The 26,028-nt window shown below is 48.0% G+C and overlaps 1 protein-coding gene across 1 annotated transcript in view; it reads left to right on the top strand.

The window, feature by feature from the left end:
* The window catches only part of LOC114693111 (protoheme IX farnesyltransferase, mitochondrial), a 118,058-nt gene extending 92,305 nt beyond the window's left edge, over nt 1-25,753 (top strand). Inside the window, exons 6-7 of the mRNA XM_028869340.2 lie at nt 12,767-12,999; nt 23,979-25,753. Coding sequence (XP_028725173.1) covers nt 12,767-12,999; nt 23,979-24,385 — 640 coding nt within the window. The 3' untranslated portion in view covers nt 24,386-25,753. The remainder of the gene's footprint in view (nt 1-12,766; nt 13,000-23,978) is intronic.
* Nucleotides 25,754-26,028: the final 275 nt, after the last annotated feature.

Below are 26,028 nucleotides of genomic sequence, written 5' to 3'. Positions count from 1 at the left end.
GTAGCCCAAGTATGAGCCTGGTAGTTCACCCCTGATCCAGATTCCTGGGGCAGCAGAAAAGCAAACAGTGGCAGTTAAACATTAGAGATGGACAGGGGACACTGAGGCTGCCTGAGCCTAGGAAGCTTGAGCCTAACTTCAGCTTGTGCTTGGTCTGACGGTCACCTCAGGCCCTGGTTCCACACGATAACTTTGAAGCTGCAATCCATCTCTCCCCCCTCAGCACATGCTTGCATCAAATCCAGGCACCGCTTTATACTCAAGACTTAAAGGGGGTTTGGTTGTTTGGTTGTTTGGTTGGTTTTGGTTTTTTGAAGCTGTATAGCCCTGACTGTCCTAGAACTCACTTTGTAGACCAGGCTGGCCTCAGACTCAGAGATCCACCAGTCTCTGCCTCCCAAGTATTGGAATTAAAGGCATGCTCCACCACACTTGGCTGAAGATTCTTAAATTTAGAAATAATTGCATTTGTTTTGCCTAGGAGGTGGAGGCATGCCTCCTCTCCCCTCTCTCTCCTCCATCTGACAGGTCTTCCTCAGCATTGTTTCATTGTTCTTTGTTGTTTCAATGAGTGCAGAGAGATGTAGACACTTGTAATCTACTATCTTCAAACTTGGAAGTTTTCCAGTTTAAATTTCCAATGTGCCTATATGAATGGTAGTTCAGTGATGGCCCCTGCTGCTGGTCTGCCCTGTTAAATTCATATTTCCTAATGTCATCAAGGCCTATTGTTTCTTCCAAATGTTTAGGAATTCTCCCTTTTATTCCACTTACCAAGAATGTGTTGATTACCTGTGGTGTTAACAGCCTGTGTGTTTTGTTTGTGTGATGCTGAAGGCTTTATAAAGTGGGTCAGAAAATTAGATGTACATATTGCTTAGCAGACAGGGCTGAGCAGCCCCAGAGTACTTGCTAAATGAAATTAATAAATCGGAGTGAACAGGAAGGTCTCTGAGAAGTCATAGCAGACACAGAAAAAGACAGAGTAGACATTGCATGCCTCCTGGCCAGGGGACCTAGACTAAGCCTTTCTTCCTGTTCCTTTGAAAGGCATCTTATTTTGATTGCATCTCCTTTGAATTTTCCATTTTCCAGCTTGGTGATGCTGACAAAAATAATAGATGTCAACATTAGTTTTTCCAAGTTAATGGATCAGATGAGGGTGATCCATGGTGTGTAAGCTTAGGTGTGGGCTGTAAGCAGGGGAGATTGCCTGATAAGAGCTGAGAGGAAGGTTATTTGGACAGGATAAATGGAAACCCTTGGAATCGGGGTCAGCCATACTTGTCTTGAAAATGAATGATAAAGATTGAGTTTTGGAATGAAATGAATGGATTGTTTAGTTGGCATTATAACTTAAAGAGCAGGGTTTAGCCTAAGTATTATAGAGACTTACAGAAGACATTTTTCAAATTTACTGAAGGTTTTACCAGTAAGCACTTAAGCAAATGTAAACATTGTGTGGGCTGCAGGGGAGCTGTGAATATTAGTCACCACCTAGTCATGCTGCTCTAGTGGACACGTCCCCGACCAGGCACAGGCCTGCACAGCTTCGAAGGCTTGTTATGATTAGTCTCTCAGTGTGTGTATACTGCTAATGTAATAAGAACATAAACATTTGGGAAGTATAGAAATTTCTCTTGGTAACATTAACCAGTGATTTGAAGCAGCAGGAAAAACAAATTTGGTCTCAACTTAGTTGCTGAGGTGTTAATGTAGAGAAGATTGTTCTAGAAACAAGATCATTCAGTATCATGAACCATGGAGTTGAGGAATCAGCAGAAAGTCTATGTACATATCATCACACTTAATCATTGCTGGGTGAGCAAGGGGCATGGTGGGAGTCTCTGAAAGCCACGGTCTCCCTGGTAGTCAGGAGAAAAAGGAAAGCATGCATGACTGAGCCCTCTGAGTTCTGAATGTTTGTTGATGTTGATCTGGTTGATGTGTGATGTGTGATGGACTCTTCAGGTCCCATGTCCCTTCTTACTGCTGTAAGACATCCAGGTATTCCAATATTCATTTGAAGAGGTAGCTATCGTATTTTGGTTTTTGGTGTGTTTTATTTTTAACAATAATCGAGGTTCACGTAAGCTGATGTCCCTCCTCTGAAGACTGGACATGCACAAATGCTGTTCCCGTTGGTGGGTGTAAGTGTAGGCTTAGAAGTTGTCTTTTTTGTGGTTTGTAGGACTTTATTGAACATCACTTTTAGGTACAGAGAACATCAAGTTGAATACTGCAGACTCACTGCACCAAAAAGTATGGCCTGGGAGATGTACAGGCAGGAGGGTAGACCCTACTCACACAAGGCCCAAGAAGGGTTGCAAGAGACCCAAACAGACATGGAGGTCCTCCTCCCACTGGTAGAGGGGTTCAGGAAGAGAAAGGTGAAGAAAAATGTTCTTGGAATATCTTTATTGGTATTACTATGCCATTGCATTTGTTTTCTGGAAATGCTGGGGATGGGCTAGGGCTTCGTGCAGGCTAGGGATACATTCTTACATTGGCTCTACCCTTAGCTCTTGTTGATCCATGAGATGGAGAGAAGTCTGGGGAGCAGTATTCATAAAGTTAGCAGACACTTTCTCTCCGGTAGAGCAGACAGTGAAGTGGCTGTCAGAGCAAGCCCATGTGCTATGGGTCTGCTCCACTTGCCTTAGTTGCCAGCATTTAAAAACAGAACAAACTCACATCAAACTCTCCATTCCCAGATCGGGGTGATGCACCCCTACGTGTTGTCTTCCAAGCACAGCCTCTACCGCTCCCTTTCTTTTAAGTAAACACATGTGCCCCCTTCCTGTTGGCAGCCTGGTTCCTGCTGTGTCTTCCTTTGCAAGCCCTATCCCAGATGAAGCAGGTAGACTAGAGGGAGCAGGGGCAGGGTAATGCGCACCACTAGGCATGCGTGCACACACACACAGCGCCTCATCACATCCAAACCTGTAGGGAGAGAAGTCCCGCCTTCACTTTTTAAGTTGTGTTTATGAAGAAGCCTTGCAAAGACTCCAAAATCCATTTTTGCATAAGTGATAAAAGTTCTATAAATTAAAAACTAAAGGGAGAGTTAGAAAGTTAAACCATCTGGCCCAAGTAAAAACAAGAAAAGTAGGAGTCTCCTTTGCAGTGGGCACTGGGTGTCAGAGGGTGAGGAAGAACAGGGGTTTCAGTGGGCAGCCCTGCCCACGGGTTTAAGTAGATTCTGAGATTGTACTTCTACACTGGGAACTGATTTTTATAAATGGATCAAAGTATTTGTGATGGTTTGATTAAGAATGGATCCCATATGCTCATACATTTGAGTGTTTGGTTCTCAGTCGGTGGACTATTTAGGAAGAATTAGGAGGTGTGGTCATTGTTGGAGGAGTTGTGTCATGGGGGTGGGGGGAAAGAGGGATGGGGGGTGGAGCTTTGAGGTTTTAAATCCCATGCTATCCCCAGTCTCACTCCCTGCCTTGTGCTTGTAGATCAGTTGTTAGCTCCCAGCTCCAGAGCCATGCCTGCCTGCCGCTACCACACTCCCTGCCATGATGGTTATGGACCCAGCCTCAGGAACTATAAGCAAGGCCCCATTAAATGCTTCCTTTTGTAGTTGTATTGGTCATGGTGTCTCTTCACAGCAGTAGAACGGTGACTAAGACAGCATTGGAACCACCTGTTTACCTCCCCCACTTCCCCGCAGAAATTACACCTTCTCCTGTAATTTAGATGAGTTAGTGTGGCACCCTTCAAGAGTCTCTGACTGCTTCTTCCTGTCTGAGGAGGTTAGCTCAGAAGCTGCCGTGTCTTGCACATTGGCCCTGGAAACCTGACTGGATTAACAAGGGAGTGAAGGAAGAACAGAGATAGACACACATACAGAAAGCTAGGATCTGGTGGGCTGCAGGTGTTTATTTAACCCAGAAACTCGGTGTTACATACACCAGAAGGGGCTTAGTCAGGTCTCTGTGGGCAGTCTTAGACTACAGTCATGGAGGAGGAGGCTGTGGGCAGTCTTAGACTACAGTCATGGAGGAGGAGGCTGTGGGCAGTCTTAGACTACAGTCATGGAGGAGGAAGGCTGTGGACAGTCTAGACTACAGTCATGGAGGAGGAGGAGGCTGTGGGCAGTCTTAGACTACAGTCATGGAGGAGGAGGCTGTGGGCAGTCTTAGACTACAGTCATGGAGGAGGAGGCTGTGGGCAGTCTTAGACTACAGTCATGGAGGAGGAGGCTGTGGGCAGTCTTAGACTACAGTCATGGAGGAGGAGGAGGCTGTGGGCAGTCTTAGACTACAGTCATGGAGGAGGAGGAGGCAGTGGCAGTCTTAGACTACAGTCATGGAGGAGGAGGAGGAGGCAGTGGGCAGTCTTAGACTACAGTCATGGAGGAGGAGGAGACAGTGGGCAGTCTTAGACTACAGTCATGGAGGAGGAGGAGGTGGCAGTGGACAGTCTTAGACTACAGTCATGGAGGAGGAGGCAGTGGGCAGTCTTAGACTACAGTCATGGAGGAGGAGGAGGTGGCAGTGGGGGGGGGGCAGTCTTAGACTACAGTCATGGAGGAGGAGGAGGCTGTGGGCAGTCTTAGACTACAGTCATGGAGGAGGAGGCTGTGGGCAGTCTTAGACTACAGTCATGGAGGAGGAGGAGGCTGTGGGCAGTCTTAGACTACAGTCATGGAGGAGGAGGCTGTGGGCAGTCTTAGACTACAGTCATGGAGGAGGAGGAGGCTGTGGGCAGTCTTAGACTACAGTCATGGAGGAGGAGGCTGTGGGCAGTCTTAGATTACAGTCATGGAGGGGAGGAGGCTGTGGGCAGTCTTAGACTACAGTCATGGAGGAGGAGGCTGTGGGCAGTCTTAGACTACAGTCATGGAGGAGGAGGCTGTGGCAGTCTTAGACTACAGTCATGGAGGAGGAGGCTGTGGGCATCTTAGACTACAGTCATGGAGGAGGAGGCTGTGGGCAGTCTTAGACTACAGTCATGGAGGAGGAGACAGTGGGCAGTCTTAGACTACAGTCATGGAGGAGGAGGAGGCTGTGGGCAGTCTTAGACTACAGTCATGGAGGAGGAGGAGGCAGTGGGCAGTCTTAGACTACAGTCATGGAGGAGGAGGCTGTGGGCAGTCTTAGACTACAGTCATGGAGGAGGAGGAGACAGTGGGCAGTCTTAGACTACAGTCATGGAGGAGGAGGCTGTGGGCAGTCTTAGACTACAGTCATGGAGGAGGAGGAGGCTGTGGGCAGTCTTAGACTACAGTCATGGAGGAGGAGGAGGAGGCAGTGGGCAGTCTTAGACTACAGTCATGGAGGAGGAGGCAGTGGGCAGTCTTAGACTACAGTCATGGAGGAGGCGGCAGTGGGCAGTCTTAGACTACAGTCATGGAGGAGGAGGCTGTGGGCAGTCTTAGACTACAGTCATGGAGGAGGAGGAGGCTGTGGGCAGTCTTAGATTACAGTCATGATGGAGGAGGAGGCTGTGGGCAGTCTTAGATTACAGTCATGATGGAGGAGGAGGCTGTGGGCAGTCTTAGACTACAGTCATGGAGGAGGAGACGTGGCAGTCTTAGACTACAGTCATGGAGGAGGAGGAGGCTGTGGGCAGTCTTAGACTACAGTCATGGAGGAGGAGGCTGTGGGCAGTCTTAGATTACAGTCATGGAGGAGGAGGAGACAGTGGGCAGTCTTAGACTACAGTCATGGAGGAGGAGGAGGCTGTGGGCAGTCTTAGACTACAGTCATGGAGGAGGAGGCTGTGGGCAGTCTTAGACTACAGTCATGGAGGAGGAGGCTGTGGGCAGTCTTAGACTACAGTCATGGAGGAGGAGGCAGTGGGCAGTCTTAGACTACAGTCATGGAGGAGGAGGCTGTGGGCAGTCTTACACTACAGTCATGGAGGAGGAGGAGGCTGTGGGCAGTCTGAAGCTACAGTCATGGAGCAGGAAGTCATGGTTGCTAGTTTCAGCTCACACTGGCCAATCATTAGTTAACAGTCATAATTAGACCAGTGGAAAGCTTTCTCTGATCCTCATCCAAGAAAGGCAGCACACATTCACTCACGACATCTTCATCAGCTGCACAGAGGTCAACTAGGTATGGGACTTCTGTTTTATTATATTCTATTATTGCCTGATCTTAAACAGAAGAATCTTCATATCTTCCTCCCACATTAATAAGAGTCTTTCAGTTAGTTTTTTAAAACTCATTTAGTCTAATCAGATATACTGTTTTCTTCCCTCAAAAACTTTTTTTCATATAATACAGCCTCTCATGTCCTGGATATAATCAATAGTAAATAGAAATATCTGTTGTTTGTTACATTTCTTTCATTCCTCTTAAATGTGGTTTAAAATATAGTCTTTTAAAATAGACTTTATATCTTCATTTTCTTTAAGTTCTGAAATTATACCAGTGTTCTGCTCCTTTATCATATCTACAGTTGAGACTTATCAGAAATAGAAAATTCCTAATAAGATTCAAGGAAGACATTTTCAGAACAGTTCCCCAGAAACTCATTTCAAAGCCCAAATGCGGGGTTTATGCAGGAAATTAAAGTTAGATTGGTTTGATTTGGTGAAGGTTTAAGCTTTTCTTTTGTTTTTGAAGAAAGGAAATTTTATTTTGTAATTTAAAAATCATTTATTCGGGAAGGATGGCCAAGAAGTGTGAGATTAAATTTTGTATAGGCCAATTACCTGTGTTCATAAAGTAAAGTTTAATTTAATGTAGTGTTTCCTGGACCCCCAACACACTGCTTAAACAGAAGGGCCCAGTTTCCCCAGGAAGTTATTTAAAAGTCAAATAATATAAATCATATTTATTAAGTGCAATAAATTAGAAAATTAAAGCTTGTGTTTCTCCTCCTTCCCAATATCTATAGAAAATTCTCCTTCAATGGAGCTATATCAGGACTAGCATTTAGTAAACAAAGCCATGTTCCATTCCAAGGGAAGGTAGTCTGACCCATGGAAATGTGTGAATAAACCCCCAGTCTTGGTCTGTCAGTTTCTCGCATGTAGTAGCCTTGGGCAAGAAAGGCAGTAGAGAGATTCTGTAATCTAAAATGTAATTCAGTTTGTGTGTCAGTTTTGAAGTAAATCATTCAAGCCCTCATCGTGAACCATGAACCACGAACCTCTTTACACGAGTGGCTGCGTGTGAAGGAGCACTCTCGGTCTGCCCACCCTCCCACACTGTCAGACGGGGTTGTTTGCCTTGTCTGTACACGTACTCATGCCCTTAAATCACCATGCAGTTATTGCCTGTGTTACTGACATTTGGTCACTTATTGTCATACCCTCTGCATATTCATTTCTGGTCTTTACCATACAAATTCAGTCCAGCCAGAGCCATTCGGAGACCCTAGTGCCTCTGATCCTACTAGACACTGTCACAGCTGCTGTTGTAGAAGGTTGGGGACACCAACATTATTTTGAAGCTCAGTCAGGTTTTGCCTATTGCTAGTTCATTTTTTTGTGATTTGATAGAACAAAATTAAATTCCTATACAAGTTGTAACTGTACATAAAAATACCTGTATATAAATAAAATACCTGCCCCCCCCCCAAAAAAAAATACTTGTCTGTAGGCTTAGAAATAAATTAAGGAGAGAATCCCTCTGCATTTTCAACGCCCCCATATCCAGCTCTGCTCAAGGGGTCCTCCCTATTTAAATAATGCTGTCTCATTGCATGTGTTCTGTCATGTAGCTGACTTTACAGTGAGAACTCTGGGACTTGTGTCTGTGTGTTTAATGTCTGTCTTCCTTCCTAAATAAAATGTCCCTATTTCCCTGTGTGATCTGTTGCCAAGCAGTGTAGTGTAGTGACTGACTGTCCAGGCAGTGAGAAGTGGGAATGAATGAGTAAACAAACGAATGAAGCCCTGCGCAGCTAGTGAGTCCTCGAGAACTGGAAGAGGTTCTGTGAAGGGTTTCTTTTCCGGTTGAACTGAAGTTAGAGGGAAGAACTTTGAAGTTACAGGGTGCCACAGCTGGGCGGGGTAGACCCATTCCTTCCTCGTGGTCTCGCTCTTGAGCCTTCTTACCTAAATGAGTTTGACTTATTGGAACTTCAGTAACAACACTGGAAAAGCCCTCACATCACCCCCATCTTTTTGTTGAGGAAACAAGGACCAGACAGCTTTAACCAGACAGTTGCACTGTTTCATAAGTGATTAAACATCCGGGTCTGACCTAGACTCAGAGTACCTGCATCCTGACCAGTGTGCTTGGCCATTCTGCCATCAGGGAAGCGGACAGTAATAATAAAATTAAAAGATTTTAAAATAATTTTGTTATGAAAATGTTTAACAGGTACTAGAGCAGAATCAGTGCATGAAGCTAGGGCTCCCCGACCCAGGTTTGGCAGTCGCCAGTACTTTTACCACCCCTTCAACTTTTTTTATGGTGCTTCATAGTAGTACTTTCTCATCAGGACTGCAAGCCTGCAAATAACAACACAGAGACTTATTAATTATGAAAACTTGGCTTTTAGCTTAGGCTTGTCCTCAACTAGCTCTTATAACTTCAATTAATCTGCTTCTTTTAATCTACGTTCTGCTACGTGGCTCGGTTACCTCTCCTCTGTACCACATGTTCAACTCGGTCCACGTCTCGCTGGCATCTCTCATGCCTCAATTCATCCCTCTGACTTCCTTTCTTTCTCTGGAAGTCCCGCCTTTTCTCTCCTGCCTAGCTGTTGGCCATTCAGCTTTTTATTAAACCAGTCACAGTGACACATCTTCACAGTGTACAAAAAGTTTCAGAGACCATTGGCTTCCTTTGGTACTGGAGTTACATTGGATACATTTCTTTTAATTTTTAGAATTACATTTGGTTTTTTTTTGGTTTGTGTGTGTGTGTGTGTGTGAGTGTGTGTGTGTGTGTGTGTGTGTGTGATGGCAGGTGTGGAAATCAGAGGACAATTTTCAAGAGTTGTTTCTTTCCTTCCACCAAGAGAGATCTGGAGCTAAACTCAGGTCATCAGGCTTTGAGACAGTTCTTTCCCCACTTAGCCATCTCACAGACCCCTCTCTGCCATTTCTGCCCTTCTCCCACTCATCCATCATCGGCTCTCAGTATAAACTTTCACTTCCAGTCAGATGTGGTAGTACACACCTTTAATCCTCACATTAATTAAATAATTAAGTAAACAATGTAAGATAGATTCACATCCTCCTTGACACATTTGCACTCTGCCCTCCCATCATGGCTCACTAAGATAGGTACCCCATGTTACCCCATTTTATCTGTCCCTACAGCCAGTGGAGCAGGAGAGCGAACACTCTATCCGAGCTCCCACTGGGTTACAGCCTGTGTCTGCACTTCAGCCATAGCTGTTCTCTATGCTTCCTTATAAGGAAGTGCACTAGGTGAACGATGAGGAAAACCCAAGGTGCTCAGACAGGAGACTGCTCCCCACTGACAGATCCCACAGACCTAAGCTGACCCAGGAAATGTGAGGCTCTGCAGGGGCACTCCACCAGTGTGTCCCAAATGCCGGTTGGAAAACTCTGGGTTCCAGTGATTAATGAACCAGCCTATAAAGCTAAGCCCAGGCCCACCTGCCAAGTGATTTTACTTGCACTAAGTCAGTTTCCCACCAGAAAAGTGAAGAGATAATGTCCTCGTGGTTACGTTGGTGTTGTTTGCTGCTGTTGTTGCGGGAGGGGGGTGATGCTTGTTTTGGAGATATGATACTGTTTTCCATCTATCCGGTTGGCAATTTTTGGCTTGGTTTTGCTTCATTTTTAGTGCCATCTCCACAGTGTTAGTGTAGATGAAAGTGGATGCTCTTCTCTGCCGCTGGTGGGAGTGGCACCTGAGCAGTCCAGACTGGCACCTTTAAGATGTGCATATCAACAGCAGAGCCTGGTGGCCCTAAAACAACAGAACGGTGCATACCATCTAGCTCAGCAGGTTCATGTCTAGGAATTTCTCCTAAGTGGAGCCATGCGCAGAAGTCTCCATAAGAAATTCATCCCAGCATTGTCTGAGTTTTTAAAACAGTAACAATATTGTGTCCAGAAAGGGTATGTTGATTAAGTTAATTGCCATATATCCATGGAATAAGCCACTTTGTAGCTGTGTATGATGATGTAAACCAAGTAGTGACATGGGGAATCTGAAGATATTATGGAAATTAAGGATGTAGCAGACCAAAATTGAGTATGTATTTACTTTTAAAGTAACTCTAGCACAGGAAAAGGCCAGAGAAACGTAAACCATATTTGTCTCAGAGTAATTTAGAATTTCTTTTTTATTTTTATAGTTGCAAATTTTCTGAATTGAATGTGTATTACATTTGCAATAAGAATTTTAGCGAAAAGGAAACACAGCAGGCTAACGAGCCTGAGGACGCTCTGAAGTTTGCCACTTGAGGCACTCTGTCCTGGTGCTGGGCTCCCGAGGCATGCTGGGTCAATGTCTTCATTCTTGTTTGCGAAGCCTGCCAGCCTGCTTGGTTTTCATTCATGCCCCTGAGCACATTGATTTAGATGCCAAGATCAAGCCTCCTGATTTTCTGTGATTCTAACACAGGTCAGAAACTAAACTTCCACCCCAAATTGCCTATCTTAATAAATTAGATTCATGTGTGCTTCTCTGAAAGGGCTTTTCATAGTACTAACACCCTGAACCCAACTGCTTCCCGGCCCTTGGCGACTGGAACAACCCTCTTCTTCTTCCTTTTTTTTTTTCTTCTAAACACAAGGGCCAATTCAGGAAAAATAAATATGTTTATGAGCCACATTTTTTCCCACCCCAAATAAAACTAGCCTTTTGGAGTCCCGTGTATGGGAAGACCTGTTCTCATAAACTGGAAACTTTACAGTTCGAATGCTTGTGTGGTTTGTACCGCCTCCGTTCTCCTTTCTGGGCATGTGTGATAACACCTAGGCAGCTTCCTAATCTTTCATCTGGAGAATTCCAGATGGTTCCAAGTCAGTCAGTGCTTGTCCCAGCCTTAGAGAAGTCTGTTTCTGGAATGAAACTGAGGGGTAAAGGCACATGGGGAATGGGGTGGAGGAGGTAGAGGTGTGTGTCCAATTCAGCTCTTCCCTTGAAGATAGTATGCATGGCAAGATCTCCTTGAGGAGAGAGAAACAACATCTATTTGAGGATGTATGGAGTAGGGAGACAGTAAGATTTAACAAATGAGCTGCCAGCGCTCTTGCTGGGACCCTGCCCCAAGAGGGCAGCCCGTTCTGAAAGAGGATAGAGGGGGGTTAACCTGAGCTTTTGTCACTACTGGGTGACAAGGGGGGACATCTGTCTCCATGGCTGGGGGCTAAAAGTGGGCAGTGAGTTCCAGGTCACAGGAGACACAGGCTAGAGATCAAGTCTAGCCAGGTGCTGCGATAGTAAACCATCCTCTTGAAATGGTCTGACCTGTATGTTTTCCCAGCAGGGGCAGGAACAACAGGTCACAGAAAGGGGAATTGTTGGGATGGGAGTGATGGACAGACAAGATGGAAGAAAAGATGGAGGGTGCCTGAGTGTTTCAGAAGTCATTGGCTGTGGCTTCCAAAGAGTGGCCAGGGGGATGCACATGCACTCAGGTCTTAGTGATAGCCATGGTGCTTCTGTCACCTTGCGATGGCCACACGTCCATGTGTGTTCCCACTTTCCTCAGAACCCCATTCTGCTCTGTTTCGCCTTCCAGGCAGGGCAGACCACAACCCCTGGGTGGAAAGAGGGCCAGCTAAGTGAGAGTCAGAGTGCCCAGCTCTGTGGTTCTGGTGTCACAAGACACTTGAGCTGCTGGGCCGTCCTGCTTCCCCACTGCCATCTGCTCTGGGCTGGGGAGGCTGAGTTCAAACTCAGCATCATTCTGCAAGTTAGTCCTCCTTAGAGGGCCCAACTCACAGTCCAGAGCACCTCTCCTCAGGGGATCACACCACAGCCTTGGCAATAGAAGGGTGTTATCTCAAGTGATTGCCTCCCTTGGAGAAATGACATTTTTAAAACCAGAACCCCCTGGAACCTGCTGACTGGAGACTAGGACTGCTCATGAAGCATTCTGTAGACCCTATAGTTGAGTGGGTCTGGGACACTGCAAACATGCTTTTCTTGGGAGTTGAATTGTAGCGTTTGCAGAGAAAGCATAGTCTTGAGTAACCTACATTGATTCCCTAAGGAAAAAAAAATAACTATATAAGAAGGAACCAGGAGGTCATACTTTTCTAGACTCAAACAGTCTTTCACATTGTAGAGCGTTCTTTTCCACACATAGCCCTCTGTGACGTCTTCTTGACAGTCAAAGCCACAAACCAAGTGACATCATTGGCAGTTTGCACCAGCCCCCTGGTGTTGATTATTGTCACAGGACTCCAGGGCCTTAAGCTACTGTAATTTACTGAAGATCATGTCATGCAGATTCCCTGGAGCAGACATTGCTGTTTGGTATCATTGATTTGGTGATACTTTAAAGTACAAGCCAGTGAGTAGAGTGGCTTCCAGAAGGGATCCTGCTTTTGTCCACAACTTGTATTATTGTTTACATCTGTCCCTTATTTAGCAACAGAATAGAACCCCGAAAAGCAGCCTGTCTAAGCCCTCCCTTCAACCTTATAAGAAGAGATGAGTGGCGGAGACCTGCAGACGAGTGCAAGGAGGTCCGCCTCCTCCCTGAGCTTCTTCACAGTCTCTGAAGGACTGCCCACAACTGGGAAGAAGGTCCCATCACCTTCAGTGGATGGAGATGCTGGCTCACTAGTGCAGGCCTGGGCTGCAGGCCAGAGCTGAGTGGAACGAACGTGTTCACTATGTCCTCTGCTCTCTTCCAGCCCGCTGCTAGCTGTGTCTTTTGCTACCTGCTGTGCTGTGCCAGGAGTGGCCCTTCTGACCTGGGGAGTGAATCCCCTCACAGGGGCTCTGGGGGTCTTCAACATTTTCCTCTATACCTGTTGTTACACACCGCTGAAGAGGATCAGCATCGCCAACACCTGGGTTGGAGCCGTGGTTGGAGCCATCCCACCTGTCATGGGCTGGACGGCGGCAACTGGAAGCCTTGATGCTGGTGAGTGTCTCCTGGTGCAGCACCATGGCTTTCCTCGGCAGACAGGGTTGTGAGTGCCAGAAGCCAGAGCTCGTGAGTCTTCCAGGTGAACTCAGCACTCTCCCCTCGGGCTTCATGGGGCTTCTTGCAGTTCCATTTTACTCTAAGGTAAATGTGTTGACGGGACAGTCCTGAGCTGAAGGGGCCCGTGTCATCCTGACATGGTAGACATGGGGAAGGCCTAAGGGGAAACAGGGGCCAGTGCTTCCTCTGCCTGCAACTGCAGGTAACGTGAGGGAAGGCCCTGAAAACAGTCATCAAATCAGCTCACGTGAGAGGCCTAGTCTGTGGGGAAGGGATGTGGAACTGGCCTCCTGTTCCCTGTTAAAGCCATGTCACCTAGCTGACAAGCCTCCTTCCTTCCCCTGGAACAGGCTCATTTTCCCTTGTGAAAGGACAGATTATCTTCATTAGCTCCTCATTTACTTTTACGTGATTTGCGTAAATTGTTCATGCTGTCTACAGTAAAACCATTCAGTGGGCCTCCATTTTTTGGTGGTATGTCACAGCTAGATTTGTGAGGTGAAAATAGCTCATTTTACCATCTGTGAGGGGAGCGTCACAGTCTGATTAGTCAAGTAATTAGTGTTTTGACCAACACTTAGGAAGGAAGTGGTGAGGTTTCCTGCAATATATGTAAGTACATATTTTTCACATGAGAGATCAAAAGGCAGTTGGCCATAAACCGTTGCCCTGTAAGCCACATTTCTGAAACTTTTCATAAAAGCTCACACACTCTGATTTGGCAAACGCACAAATGTGATTACACCTTTGCCATAATCGTCTCCTAGAATGGTTTTAATATCCTGTAAGTGGTGGGTTTTAATGAATATACAAATACAGCATTCTGAAGCTTGTGTGCTCCTTTGCTCTGTGATAAACGAAGCTTGAGCCTCGTCCACGTGGGAGGCAACAGAGGCAAAAGGCTTCAGAGCCAGAGCTGAGCCCCTGTTGGCCGCTGACTTCGGACCTGAGCTTGGCCCTTTCTCCCGTCTTTTCATCTCCCACTTGTATCTGATGACGGACTCTCCTGTGGAGGAGTTCTGAGGACAGATGAGCTGTGACTGGAGTCCGACCTGTGCTGCCACACCAGATTAGGTCATTTGTATGGGAGTTAAGAGCCCAGCAACCGAGCCATCAGGTAAAGGCGTTTGCCACCAAGCCTGGTGATGTGAGTTCGACATGTTCTTTCTGTAACCCAAAGTTCATTTATATACAGACTTGTTAATGATGGGTAGCCAAGGGGCCAGGCACACCTTGTTCGCAGAGAAAGAGTATGCAGCCGTCTGGAAAATGATACAGGACCTGGTATGAAACAGATTTCTGAAACCACCCAGAGGAGTTCCCCTGTCAGCTCTCGACACTGACTTCTGCTCAGGGGACTGGGCAAGAAGGACCACACGTTTGAGGCCAACCTTAGCAAAACACTTTCAAAAAGGAGAAAGGTGCATCGTGTACCTAACCCTCAAGGAGTTTGTACAGAAAGGGTAGCAATAGCCCTGTATATGGAAGTTCAGTGTTCATCAGACAGAGCCAAGATCAGAATGAACAAATCAATGAGTAGTTGTCTCCTCTTTCACAGGACGGACTCTAAGAGAATGTGTCACAAAATAGTTATTGCAGGCATCTTAGGGATGAAGTTGCACATGCAACTTACTGTAGTTTAATCATCTTCTAGAACTGCCCTGTTGAGGATGGTAGCTCCTAGCCCTGGGTGGCTGTTTAATTTTTAAATCAAATAAACTTAAATGTCTCAGTACCACTAGCTGTCCATTCAGGTGTCCAGAGCCGCATTTGGTTCACAGCTGCCATACTGACAGCACAGAGCAGAGCGTTTTGTTAAAGGTTTGGACCGACATGTCCCTTAAAGTGCTTAAGGCTGAAGGCTTGGGCGCCAGTGGCCAGCAACATTGAGATGTGGTGGGCGCTTTAAGAGAAAGTGGAGTGGAGTTGGATAAAGTGGGTCATTGGGAATACATCCTTGCAGGGGCCAGGGCCTCCTTTTTCTCTCTGACTGCTCTAAGTGAGAAACCTCTTCTGCCACATGCCTGCCACCCAGATGTACGTACTGCCTGCTCGGGTCGGAAGTGACCGGCAGACTGCAGTCTGAATTGTGAACTACAGTACACCTTCTGTTTATCTCCAGTGTCATGTCAATATGAAGGTGATAGAGATTCTGTCAGTAGGACATTCACTCAGAAAAACCAAAAAAAAGGAAGACATTTTAACCAAAACTACACAGAGAAACCCTGTTTTAAAAAACAAACAAACAAACTAACAAACAAAAAAACAAGGCAGTTCACCCAGAAAGTACTGCCTAGAAGCAAAGACTCTCTTTCTGAAGCTGTGCCCACTCCTTGATGTGTGTGCCCTTTTAATAATGGGTGCAGTGTGGACCTGTTCCTGTCTTGCTAAACCAAAGCACTGATTCACAGGCTCAGAGCCCATCCATTTTTCCCAGATGTTGCTGGGCTTCTGAGCATGTTCTGGGCTTGGACAGTCTGAGAATGTCACGTGTAACAAGTTTCCAGGAACCACACTCTTCAAATTCACAAAGACAGAATCCAGAGGAGTCCTAGCCTTAAGGACCTCAGAAATACCTAGAGAGTGGGCTTGATGTTTGTTCAGGCTGTACGAATAGTGGAATGCGTGCTGTCTACAGAGGTTGATGACTGCCGAGGTTCTCATCTTAGGAGATATGGATGGGTGGGAAAGCTTTTCTGAGGGGAAAAAAGTGGCAAACGCTTTCCTTCTGTAGTTCTCCAGACCATGTGATCTTTGAACCTCATAGAGTAGTGACTTCAGAAGTCAGGAGTAGCAGGCTTTGGAACACCACACTGAGCTGTGAGTGACCGGAAGAGGAATTTAGAGATGAAGTGGATGTCACATCAATAAAGCAAGAGCAGCTGGAAGACTACTCACCCAGCTGCACAGTCCAGACCCGGCACTGCCAGGCTGCCATCTTAACAGACTAGTGCCCGTAGTCTCTTCATGGTGTAGGTGTTGAGGGCCTACTGTGTGCTTGGCTTTGAGAGATACAAAACTGACTAAAACTCCTGTCCTCATGGAAATCATATCTGACCTCCTAGGAGAGGCAGGCAGACATTACTTAGTGATGGACAAGCCTTAGCAGAGTATCTTCTTGGGGCATGGGCTCACCACCACCACCACCACCACTCCAGATGAGTTCTAGAAGACTTTAGAGGCCAGTTGACTTAAAGGATTGCGAATGTATTAGTTGACAGCTGGAGTGATACTGTGTGGGCAGAGATGGGACTCACAGTGACTAACCACAGAGGAATTGATACTGCGGTCAAAGATGGTAAAGAACCATGGGCAGTTGACTCAGCCAAAGCACCAGGGTCTGGAGTTGGGGGTTATCTACCTAGCGATGTGCAGGAGGTTCCCCTGCAGTACTGGATCTCAGTGAGTTTGTAGAGCCTGCCTTCACTGCTGCCCTAGGCCCATGTGCCTTCTCTCTCCTCCAACACCTTCCCCTTCACACTCTGCCCTTTCTTACAAGGCTCTACCCATCCTAGGCCTGCCCTTCATCCTCCCTGGCCAGTATTTCATCTTACAAGTATTTTAGTGCACCATCAGTCTGATCACCCTTTGAAAGAGCAACTTGTTAATACCAAGAAGTTGGGGATAGACAGAGGCTGTTTGAAGGGAGGCAGATTGACTGAATATTTTCCATTCTTTTGTCACCCACACCCACCTCCCAGGGAAACTGCCCACAGTAGCCAGCAGTAACATGATCCCTGACCATGTCTCCCTCAGCGAAAGCTTAGTTGGGCTCAGTAGCTAGAGGTCAAGATTGGAGAGGAAGCTTCTCAGCAGTAGGTGTCATGTAAGTCCTGTGACCCTACCTGGAGGGAGTGCAGAAATGCAGAAAACAGCAGCTGGGAGGAGCCTGTATGTCACAGTAACCCACAGAGAGAGGGCAAGGACCGTGTCCTGGAGCCTGCTTCCTCCCTAGGGTCTGTGCTGGCCACAGGGCTGGGCGATGCCCTTCATAGGCTGCTGGGCACTGAAGGGTGTCCCTGGCCTCCCTCCTTGCCTGTAGGGACAAGAAGAACGGAGGGAGCGTGTCCCATGGGATGCCGAGTCTTTTCCCACAAGTCCTTTGATTTTTTTTTTTTTTTGGACCAGATGGTGGAAAAGAATTTGTGTTGAGGGTGCCCCAGTCAGGAAGGTCCCTGGCAGGCTTTGGGTCTGCCCAGCCGTTGTCCATCACAGGACAAGCGAGGTGGGATTTGGGGCTGGTGAAGAGGATTAAGCACATTAGCAGGCAGGCATCGTGAAAGCTGAACAAACGTCAGTTGTTCTTGATGCTTGCTATTTTATAGCTGCACGGAGGACTGGAAACCGCTCGTCTCTCTCCCAGTCACACGGCCCAGGGCTTTGTTTGTGGCTGTCATATCAAGGCGGTCAGGGCGCAGCAGCCAACTGCTTCTGTGCGCGGGAAATGCCTGCCTTTTACAAAGCCCTTCTGTCTACAGAGTGCGCTATTGTGATGGGATTTTACCTGTGCCCGATCTCCTCTGGGCTTCAGAGGTGGCCTTTTCCTCCCACCTACCTAATTATCCTGCCTTTATTTTATTAACTTTTTAAAGGGTAAGTGCTGTTAGCAGAAAACATCACCAATGCTGCACTGGCTGCTGGTAGAGCTAGCCTGCTGCTGCCCTGAGCTAAGCACAGCAGAGCAGGGGTGGCAACGACAGAAGTGACCTGCTGGAACCCCAGTGAAGGAGTCCCTGGGGGGCTGGTCAGATAAGTGCCTGGCAGCTGACATTCCGGCCCCCAGCCAGCGGCCTGGAGCCATGCACATTAGGCCTCTTAGCAATGTTTATCTCCAGAGACTGTTTATCTCAGACTTGCTCCCTGCCCCCTTCCCTCCCCGGCTCCAGCACCACCTCCCTGCATCGCCCCATTTCCTAGAGATGCTGAGATTCTGTGTTGTCATTTTCCTGATTCTAAAGAAACCCCTTGTCTTGGGGGTCTTCACTGCAGTCTCTGCCTCGGTGATGGCCTGAGGATCAGAACAGTCTTTTAGAGGTGATTGTCAGTCTGGTTTGTAATCCAGGTGTTGTGTGGTAAACATTAATTATGTCAGCCAACATTCAGTTACAAATGAGGACTCAGAAATGGGCTCTTATCAGGAGGTGACACTTGGCAGATGGATGGCTTTAGTAACAAAAAGAGTGAGTTGTTTTAGCCTCTCGCCTGGTAAACTGCAAAACCTTAACCCCCTTTCTACTTTATTTACCTCCTTTAGTCCCAGATGAGAGAACCAAGCCAGAGGGGATTCATTCACTCGTTTATTCAACAAATATGTGTGAAAGGTTGACTAAATACCCAGTACTGTTGAAACTAAGCATTTGTAGAGATTTTCTTTAAAATCCTGCCTCTGCTTGAGTCAGATTCAAAAATGAGTGTCTGTACCTGTGAGATGTTAACTTAAGTGGTCTAGAGCACAACTTAAACTAAGATAAACAGCTTCTCTTTTTCCTTCTTTTAGGGGGAGGGTGGAGGTGGGACAGAGTCTCACTTTGTGGACCAGGCTGGCCTTGAACTCACAGATATCTGCCAGCCTCTCTCTCCCAGGTCATGAGCTTAAAGGCTTGCGCCACCACAGCCATCGATAAATGCTCTTTAAAAGACAAAACAAGGAAGGCTTTTGTGGAAATACTAGCAAACAATATTTAGAACTCTATACTTTACGCAGTGTCCAACATTAAAACAGAAAAAGACTGAGAAAGAAAGTGGCTGCAAGTGTGTTTTTGATGTTGTAGCATCAGCATCTGCAATTATAATTGCAGACTAGCTGTGTTGGTTCAACTCTTGTTGATATTATTGTTGACTGTGAGTGGTATTAGCTTTTAGGGTGCCATGCCAGGGCCTCCTGGGTGAGATGATGGAGCAGGCCTTGGCTGGCCAGCCTCAGATGTAACAGCGCCTGGTGCAGAATGCCCATAGAATCAGCATTGGTGATGGCAGGGAACACTGGCGGATGTGAGCTAAGGGGAGTTTGAATTCCGGAGAGAATCTGTGTGCGTCTCAAACTTCTAGGGAGGTGGTTAGAGAAGGGTCAAAGCTTTGTACTTTTCCCCTTCAAATGCAGCTTCTCCAGGTGTCTGTGCTTGAAGGTAGGATGCACAAAAGTTTAGAGAGAACCCTCAGACTCCTGCCACACATCCTCTTCATCATTCCCAAGTGCCTTGCAAAGAATTCTCCGAGTTGCAAATGCCCACTCTTCCCCTGTTTCCAGAGGACCTTTAATCTGCCCTTTTGTCTCTCCTGCGCAGTTGATAAACTGGCCTCACTTCCTGCTCCCTTTATCTGCCCTCCATACAAGTCTATTGCAGTGTGGCCGACCACTTCACAAGCGCCTTTGTGTTAGTCCTCAAAAGAAAGGCTTTAAAACCTGTGAGCATGAAGCTCTGGACGGCTCTGTTTCCGCCAGCTTCCGCAACTGCCAGACCCTGAAAGCACCAGTCTGACCAGCCATGGAACAGAGGAGCTTCATGGGCCACATTTAGAAAGGAGCCTGGAGGACCAAACCCAACCCCGACCAGCATGCAGCGGGGTTCCTATCCTTACCAAGGCCATGTGTGGATGCTGAATGCCAGTGATGGGCTTCAGTAAGGACAGTAGGTACCCACCAGGCATCCCCAAAAGAATCATCCCTGAGGTCAGTGCTCCCACTTGAGAATCCCTCTCCTTTCTGGGGATGTACTGTGCAGCTGGATTGTTGAGCTTTCTTTGTCAACAATGATAGAAGAGCATTTCTGGACTTGGGCAGAGGCAGAAATGAAGAAGAGGCTCCCCTTCTCTTTTTTGTAGAAATAATAAATAGGAGCTTTGAAGAGAGCTGAAAACTCTGCTCAACTGTCACTGGGAAGACACTGATGAGATCAGAACTCTGGTTGGGCCAGCGTTCTCTCCTCTGTCCATACACGCACTGCTGATGCTCTTCTGTCTTCCACATAAGCAGGGGATTAGTAATGTGCTGGGTGCCTGGATATACTCATCAGTCTCAGGAGTCACTGTCCTAGGGAACCATGCCCACAGATGCACAGCTGTCCCGTAGATTTCTACTGATAAAGGGAAGAGAGTGGATGTTTCTCCAGGGAGGTCTAAGAAAATGAGAACATTCATTTAAAAAGAAGCGAAGGCCAGGCGTAGTGGCTTGAAATCCTGACACTCAGGAGCTAAAGCAGAAGGATTGCTTTGAGTTTGAGCCACACTGGGCTACATAGTGAACTCCAGCCTAGCCTGGGCTAAGAATCGGACCCTGTCTCCAAAAACCAAAAGGTGAAAAGGAAGAGAATCCGAGAATTACAGGGAGTTACAGCTTGCTCTGTAATGTACCTCTTCCAGGGCCATCCCGCGCTCCCCTAGGCCAAGTGAGGTGTCTTCTGTGTATGGCATGCATCCCTGTCTGTCCCTGAGGTGTTACCACACACTGTAACTCTGTTTGTGTTGTCTCCTTCCCTGGCCCGAGCCCAGCAGAGGAAGATTCCCCCACTGCCCTGCCCCCAAGAGCAGACAGTCTCCGTCAGGCACTTGGTATGGGAAAGACAGGCCCAATAAAAACGGGTGTCTTTGGGGGAGTGAGGCCAAGGGGATGTTCAGAGAGAGTGCTTTGAATTCTCTAGCCTGGTGCTTTGTTCGCCCCACCAGGAAGGTGGGCCCCACCACAGCCCCGAGCTGACTCAGGCCTTCCTGCCCCAACTCACCTTATCTTGATGAAGAAAGCGATTTGTTTGCCTTCTCCTCTGTGAGCAGAAGCAGTTGAAGCACAGCAGACAGAACTGTGGGTGGTTTTCTGACTGCAGTCCATTAAGCTGTGGATCCTAAAGTGATTTCATTTGAGACAGGAGCCAAACCCCTACCCGTTTCCTCTCGAAAACAACCGCTTGCTGCTCTTCAAGAACTGAGGTTCTGCCTGAGCTCTCTTGTTCTAAGTAGAAGCACAGCCAGAATTTTCTGTTGCACAACACAGACTTCTGCAGTTGGCACACCAAAGTTGGGGGGCAAGGGGGAGTGCTTGAAGAAAGAGTCCCCATTGCAGCTGCTGTTTGAACCATGTCCAGTTTGTTATTTTCCAGTCATTTCTAGAATGACACCCACCTGGAGCTCTGAGCTTTCCCGTCCCTCCCCGAATCCTCCTGCTCTCTTTGCTCATTCCCTGTGTCTCTTGCCACAGTAAGTTTTTCTTGACAGGACCGACACTTCATGCCCTCGTCATACCCACACCCCATGCTGTGGCTGTCGTTACTACATACCATACTCAGGTCCAAGGAAGCTCATGAGCTCTACTAGGGCTTTCCCACATGTGGTACTCAGGAGTCTTAAAGTCACCCTGCGCCCTGAGAATCTCTCCATCGGACAGTCACAGAATTAGCTATATTTTCCATCAAAACACAAAGACGTCTAGATCCATCACCATTTGCTCCTTGAGGTGGCCCAGCCTTCCCAGCCTGCCTTCTACTTTCCCAAGAGGACTTCCTGTTAAAGCACGTGTCCCATGTCTGTCACCGAAACAGGTACCAGGACTCTTAGTGAACTAGGAAGTGCCTCTGTGGTTATTTCCAACAAGCCTGCCCCCTCAGTATCCCTCATGTGGGAAGGGGACTACTGGGCATCCTGGGTAGCATCAATTTCCTAAAGCATGTATCTGATGGCATGCAGTAGTGCCAGGGATCAGTCACCAGGCCATACCGATCCCAGCTGCCCACCCCCACCCCAATCTGGTTGCATGCAGTACTGCCAAGAATCACTGGGCCATACTGATTCCAGTTGCCCCTGCCCCTCTTGAAATACTTCTAAGAACCCCCAATAACCCAGGTTGCTTGCTGTCTGAAGCCTCAGATCATGTCTCCCATACCCTTGTCAGGAAACCTGCTGAGATTAACTGCTAAGTGCTTAGTGGGAAAGAAGCATAGACATTGTGGACACACTGGACGGAGTGATGGTTCACATCCTAGGCAAGGTCGAACGGACTGTGCAAGGTGGCTTCATTACACTGCTCAGAGACACACACACTTTAAAACTGAGTGATTATTGGGCTGCAGGCATGGCTCAACAGTTAAGAGCACTGGCTACTTTTCCAGAGGACCTGAATTTGATTCCCAGCACCCACATAGCAGCTCACAACCATCTGGAACTTCTCGCAATCAGCTCTAACCCCAGTCCCAGGGGCTCTGATGACTTCTTCTGGCCTCCGTGGGTACCAGGCATGCAAGTGGCACACAGACATACATGCACACAGACAGACAGAACACTCATACACATAAAATAAAATAATAAAAAAACGTATAAACTAGTTATTTCTCTAATTTTCCATTGAATACTTCTGGACTGCAGTTGAAGCCTTAGATAAAGGGAACTGTGATAAACCTCCTCATTTGTAAGGTGGTGGTAATAACTTGTAGGTTGGGTGAGCATGTGTAGTTCATCTCCATGGTACCTGGGTCTAATAGCCACAGTGCATTCTGGCTAGGGTGTCAAATAAGCATGGCCAACCTAAAAATGACCAAGAATAGGACTCCATTTCTCTGCCATGCACACATCCACGGGTGTCCAGCACCCTGCTCTCTTCCTAACCCTCTGCTTCCTCACAGTCCCCTGAGTCCATTCTCATCACTGTGCTGTGGGGAGATGCCACTCCTTATCCCAGGTTCCAGATGCCTGTCCAGCCCTCCCTTGCAGCTCTGTTCTCCCCACTCTCGCCTCTGCTGTTCCAGATACCCTGGGACTATTCCAGGACCAGAGGGTGCTTGCCACCAGCTAGCTGGGTCATGGCCTGAATCTGCTCAGAGGAAGGCTCTCTCTGAGCAGTCAGTCACCTGTATGCATTGTCCTATTTCAAGCCCCATTAACACACTGTATGTTGGTGTCTCCTACTTAATGTCATTGTGCTGGGCTCTGGGGAATAGTGTCCTGGAAGCCCGGATTGTCCACTGAAGAAGGTGTACAGATAGAAGTCAGAGATGCTCAGTTCTGCATCGGTGCCAACAGGGCATTCTAGCTGCCACACAGGGAAGTGAACTTTACCCAGGAGGAAAGGCCAGCAGGCCTGAGTGGCCTCCATGTGGTGACGCTGCTCCCATGGCCATGTCCTGGCTATGGATTCCAAGCTAGAGTCAGGACTGGACTCAGATCTGACTTCCCTGATGTCACAGTGTTGGGAAGCATGAGGGGCAGGAGGTGTCAGGAACCACGTGCACTAAGCCACTAAGTGCCCGGCAGCAGCACAGCCCTCCCTCCCCATCCCACCTAAGGCAGAAGAGCGTCTGAGAGGACCCCCACCTCCCGGCCTGCCTACCAGGCTGAGTGAGACCCAGGAGAGCAAAGGTGTCCTGCATAGTTTTCCGTCAAGTTGGCACAAGATAGGAGGATATCTGGGAAGAGGCGCCACAGTGAGAAAATAACTCTATCAGTTTAGCCTGTAGGCAGTTCTCTTGGGGCTTCTTTTTTATTATTATTATTATTATTATTATTATTATTATTATTCATGATTCACATGGTAGGGAGCAGTGCCACCTCTGGGAAGGTAGTCCTCCTGGATTATAGAAGAAAGCAGGCTGGGCAAGCCACTAAGCATCATTCCTCCGTGGGCTCTGCTCCATTCAGCGCCTCCCCCAGGCTCCTCCTTGTGTTCCCGCCCCACCTTCCCTCAGTGACGGACTGTCCATGAGAATTGTGAGCAGAAACAAGCCCTTTCTTTCTTCCTAATGCTGTCTGTGGTCCTGGTGTCCTGTCTGTCGCAGCAATCGGAAGCTCACTAAGCTGGAAGGGCTGAGATCAGAGTCGCTGGTGACCTGGATACAGGCCTCCAAAGTTCAGCAGGACTTTAGGATCAGGAGAACCCACCTTTGGAAATCTCTGCTGGCGCCTGACTGTTCCCCTTTTCTCCCCCCGCCTCTGCACAGGAGCACTTCTTCTGGGAGGGATCCTGTACTCCTGGCAGTTCCCCCACTTCAACGCGCTGAGCTGGGGCCTCCGTGAAGACTACTCCCGAGGAGGCTACTGCATGATGTCGGTCACCCACCCAGCCCTCTGCCGGCGGGTGGCGCTGCGCCATTGCCTGGCCCTGATTGCTCTGTCGACTGCTGCCCCCGCCCTGGACATCACCACGTGGGCCTTCCCCATCATCTCCCTCCCCATCAACCTGTACATTTCCTACCTCGGCTTCCGCTTCTACGTGGACGCAGACCGCCGGAGCTCGAGGAAACTGTTCTTCTGCAGCCTGTGGCACCTGCCCCTGCTCCTGTTGCTCATGCTCACCTGTAAGCAGCGGCCACATGGCGAGGGGGACAAGGGAGAGGCACCGAGCTGAAAGCTAGCTGGCGTGCGGGGAGCATGAGAGCAGACACGTGCAGACAGACGCACAGCGCTGCCCAGTGCCAGTGGGAAGCATACTGTGGTGATTCTGGCATGCAGAAGGAGAAATGGATGGATGGGGGCAGCTGGGGGCAGATCAACTGGTGCTGTGTCGTCCCTTAACGGTTCTTTTTATATTACTATCCAAACTGCCTCCCAGAGGAGAAAGGGGCTGGCAGAGTGTGTTAATACAAAGAGAATGGTTTTCTCCTCGAAGGTCTTTATGCATCTTTCCCTCCAGCCCCATGTTCTTCCGCCCACATGATGTACATGCACAGCTTCCTCCTCCCGACACACACATGCACACATACTCACCACCTGAAGACCGCAGTGGCCATTGGTCAAACAGGTGGGTGCTTGTAACCCAGCCTCTGTAGTTCTAGATCCTGAGGCTGCCTCAGAAGAACACGTACTGTGGCTACGGCACCCCTTCTCTACCATGGAGATGGGGCCTGACTAGCTTTCTCCTCCCAGTGTTCTCAGCCACATATTCCCTCAAGTAACAGAACACCCAGCACATGGGGAGTGAGGATTCCAAACGGTTGCCTGCAGCATCCCAGGCTGCACTGCCAGCCCTTCCCATCACCTCCACCCCCACCCCTCATCAGGACTTCAGAAACGCCTGGAAGTACAAAGTGTCTTCATCACTCACTCACTTTGAAGTATAGGCATGGTCTGAGCTTTCTGGAAGGGTGGCACTTGACATAATCCCAGAACCCCCTCAGGCACCGAGCCCACCACAGTACCACTGTGGTTGTGCTGTGCCTGTCAGGATTTTACTGATGGCCTGCTTGGGACTGAATGGCAGAGAGAGTAAGCTGGGCCAGTAGCCAGCCATTCTGTGCCCATTCTTATCACTTTTGTGTAAACAGCATCTCCACTCTGGTGCCTCCTGAGTCCAGAAATTCACCTCTGTGTGTCCAGGGCTATTCAAAGAGGGCCAGTTGGGCTCCTAGTGGCCATGGGTCCAGTTCTGGGAATTCATGGCCTCTGATACAAAATGAAGTCATCTATAAGTTCTTGAGTCTTCTGTGTACTTCTCTAGGTCCACAGAGAGGCCTGTTGCCTTAAAGCTGTGGAGCCTGGCAGGTGGTTTGAGTTCCTCGGTCTCCCAGGATGCTGTGCCCTGTCGGGATTCCCTCAAGGGGTTTAAGCCACATGAAAACAGTTCTTGAATTTGGACTGTTCTCTCAAAAATGTAGAAGGCTTGGGTTGTGGCCCAAAGGCAGAGTACTTGCTTAGCCATGCTCTAGGCTGGAGGCTTGATCTCAAGCACTCCCCACCCTAAAAAAAAAAAGAAAAGAAAGAAAAGAAAGAAAGAAAGGAAAGGAAGAAAGAAAGGAAGGAAGGAAGAAGAAGAAAGAAAGAAAGAAAGAAAGAAAGAAAGAAAGAAAGAAAGAAAGAAAGAAAGAAAGAAAGAAAGAAAGAAAGAAAGAAAGAAGGAAGAAGTGGGGTGGGATGGCATCTAGAGTGACTGCAGACACCGTGCCTGGTACCTCTTTCTACCTATTGTAACATTACCTCCTGGCTGTGTCCTGGCTGTTTACTGTGGTTATAGGGAATGGGGATGTCTGCAAAGGGCGTCTATGATTGTCGCAG

The sequence above is a fragment of the Peromyscus leucopus genome, chromosome 8b (assembly GCF_004664715.2).
Source record: "Peromyscus leucopus breed LL Stock chromosome 8b, UCI_PerLeu_2.1, whole genome shotgun sequence".
Taxonomy (NCBI): Eukaryota; Metazoa; Chordata; class Mammalia; order Rodentia; family Cricetidae; genus Peromyscus; species Peromyscus leucopus.
This window is presented reverse-complemented; position numbering and strand designations above follow the sequence as displayed.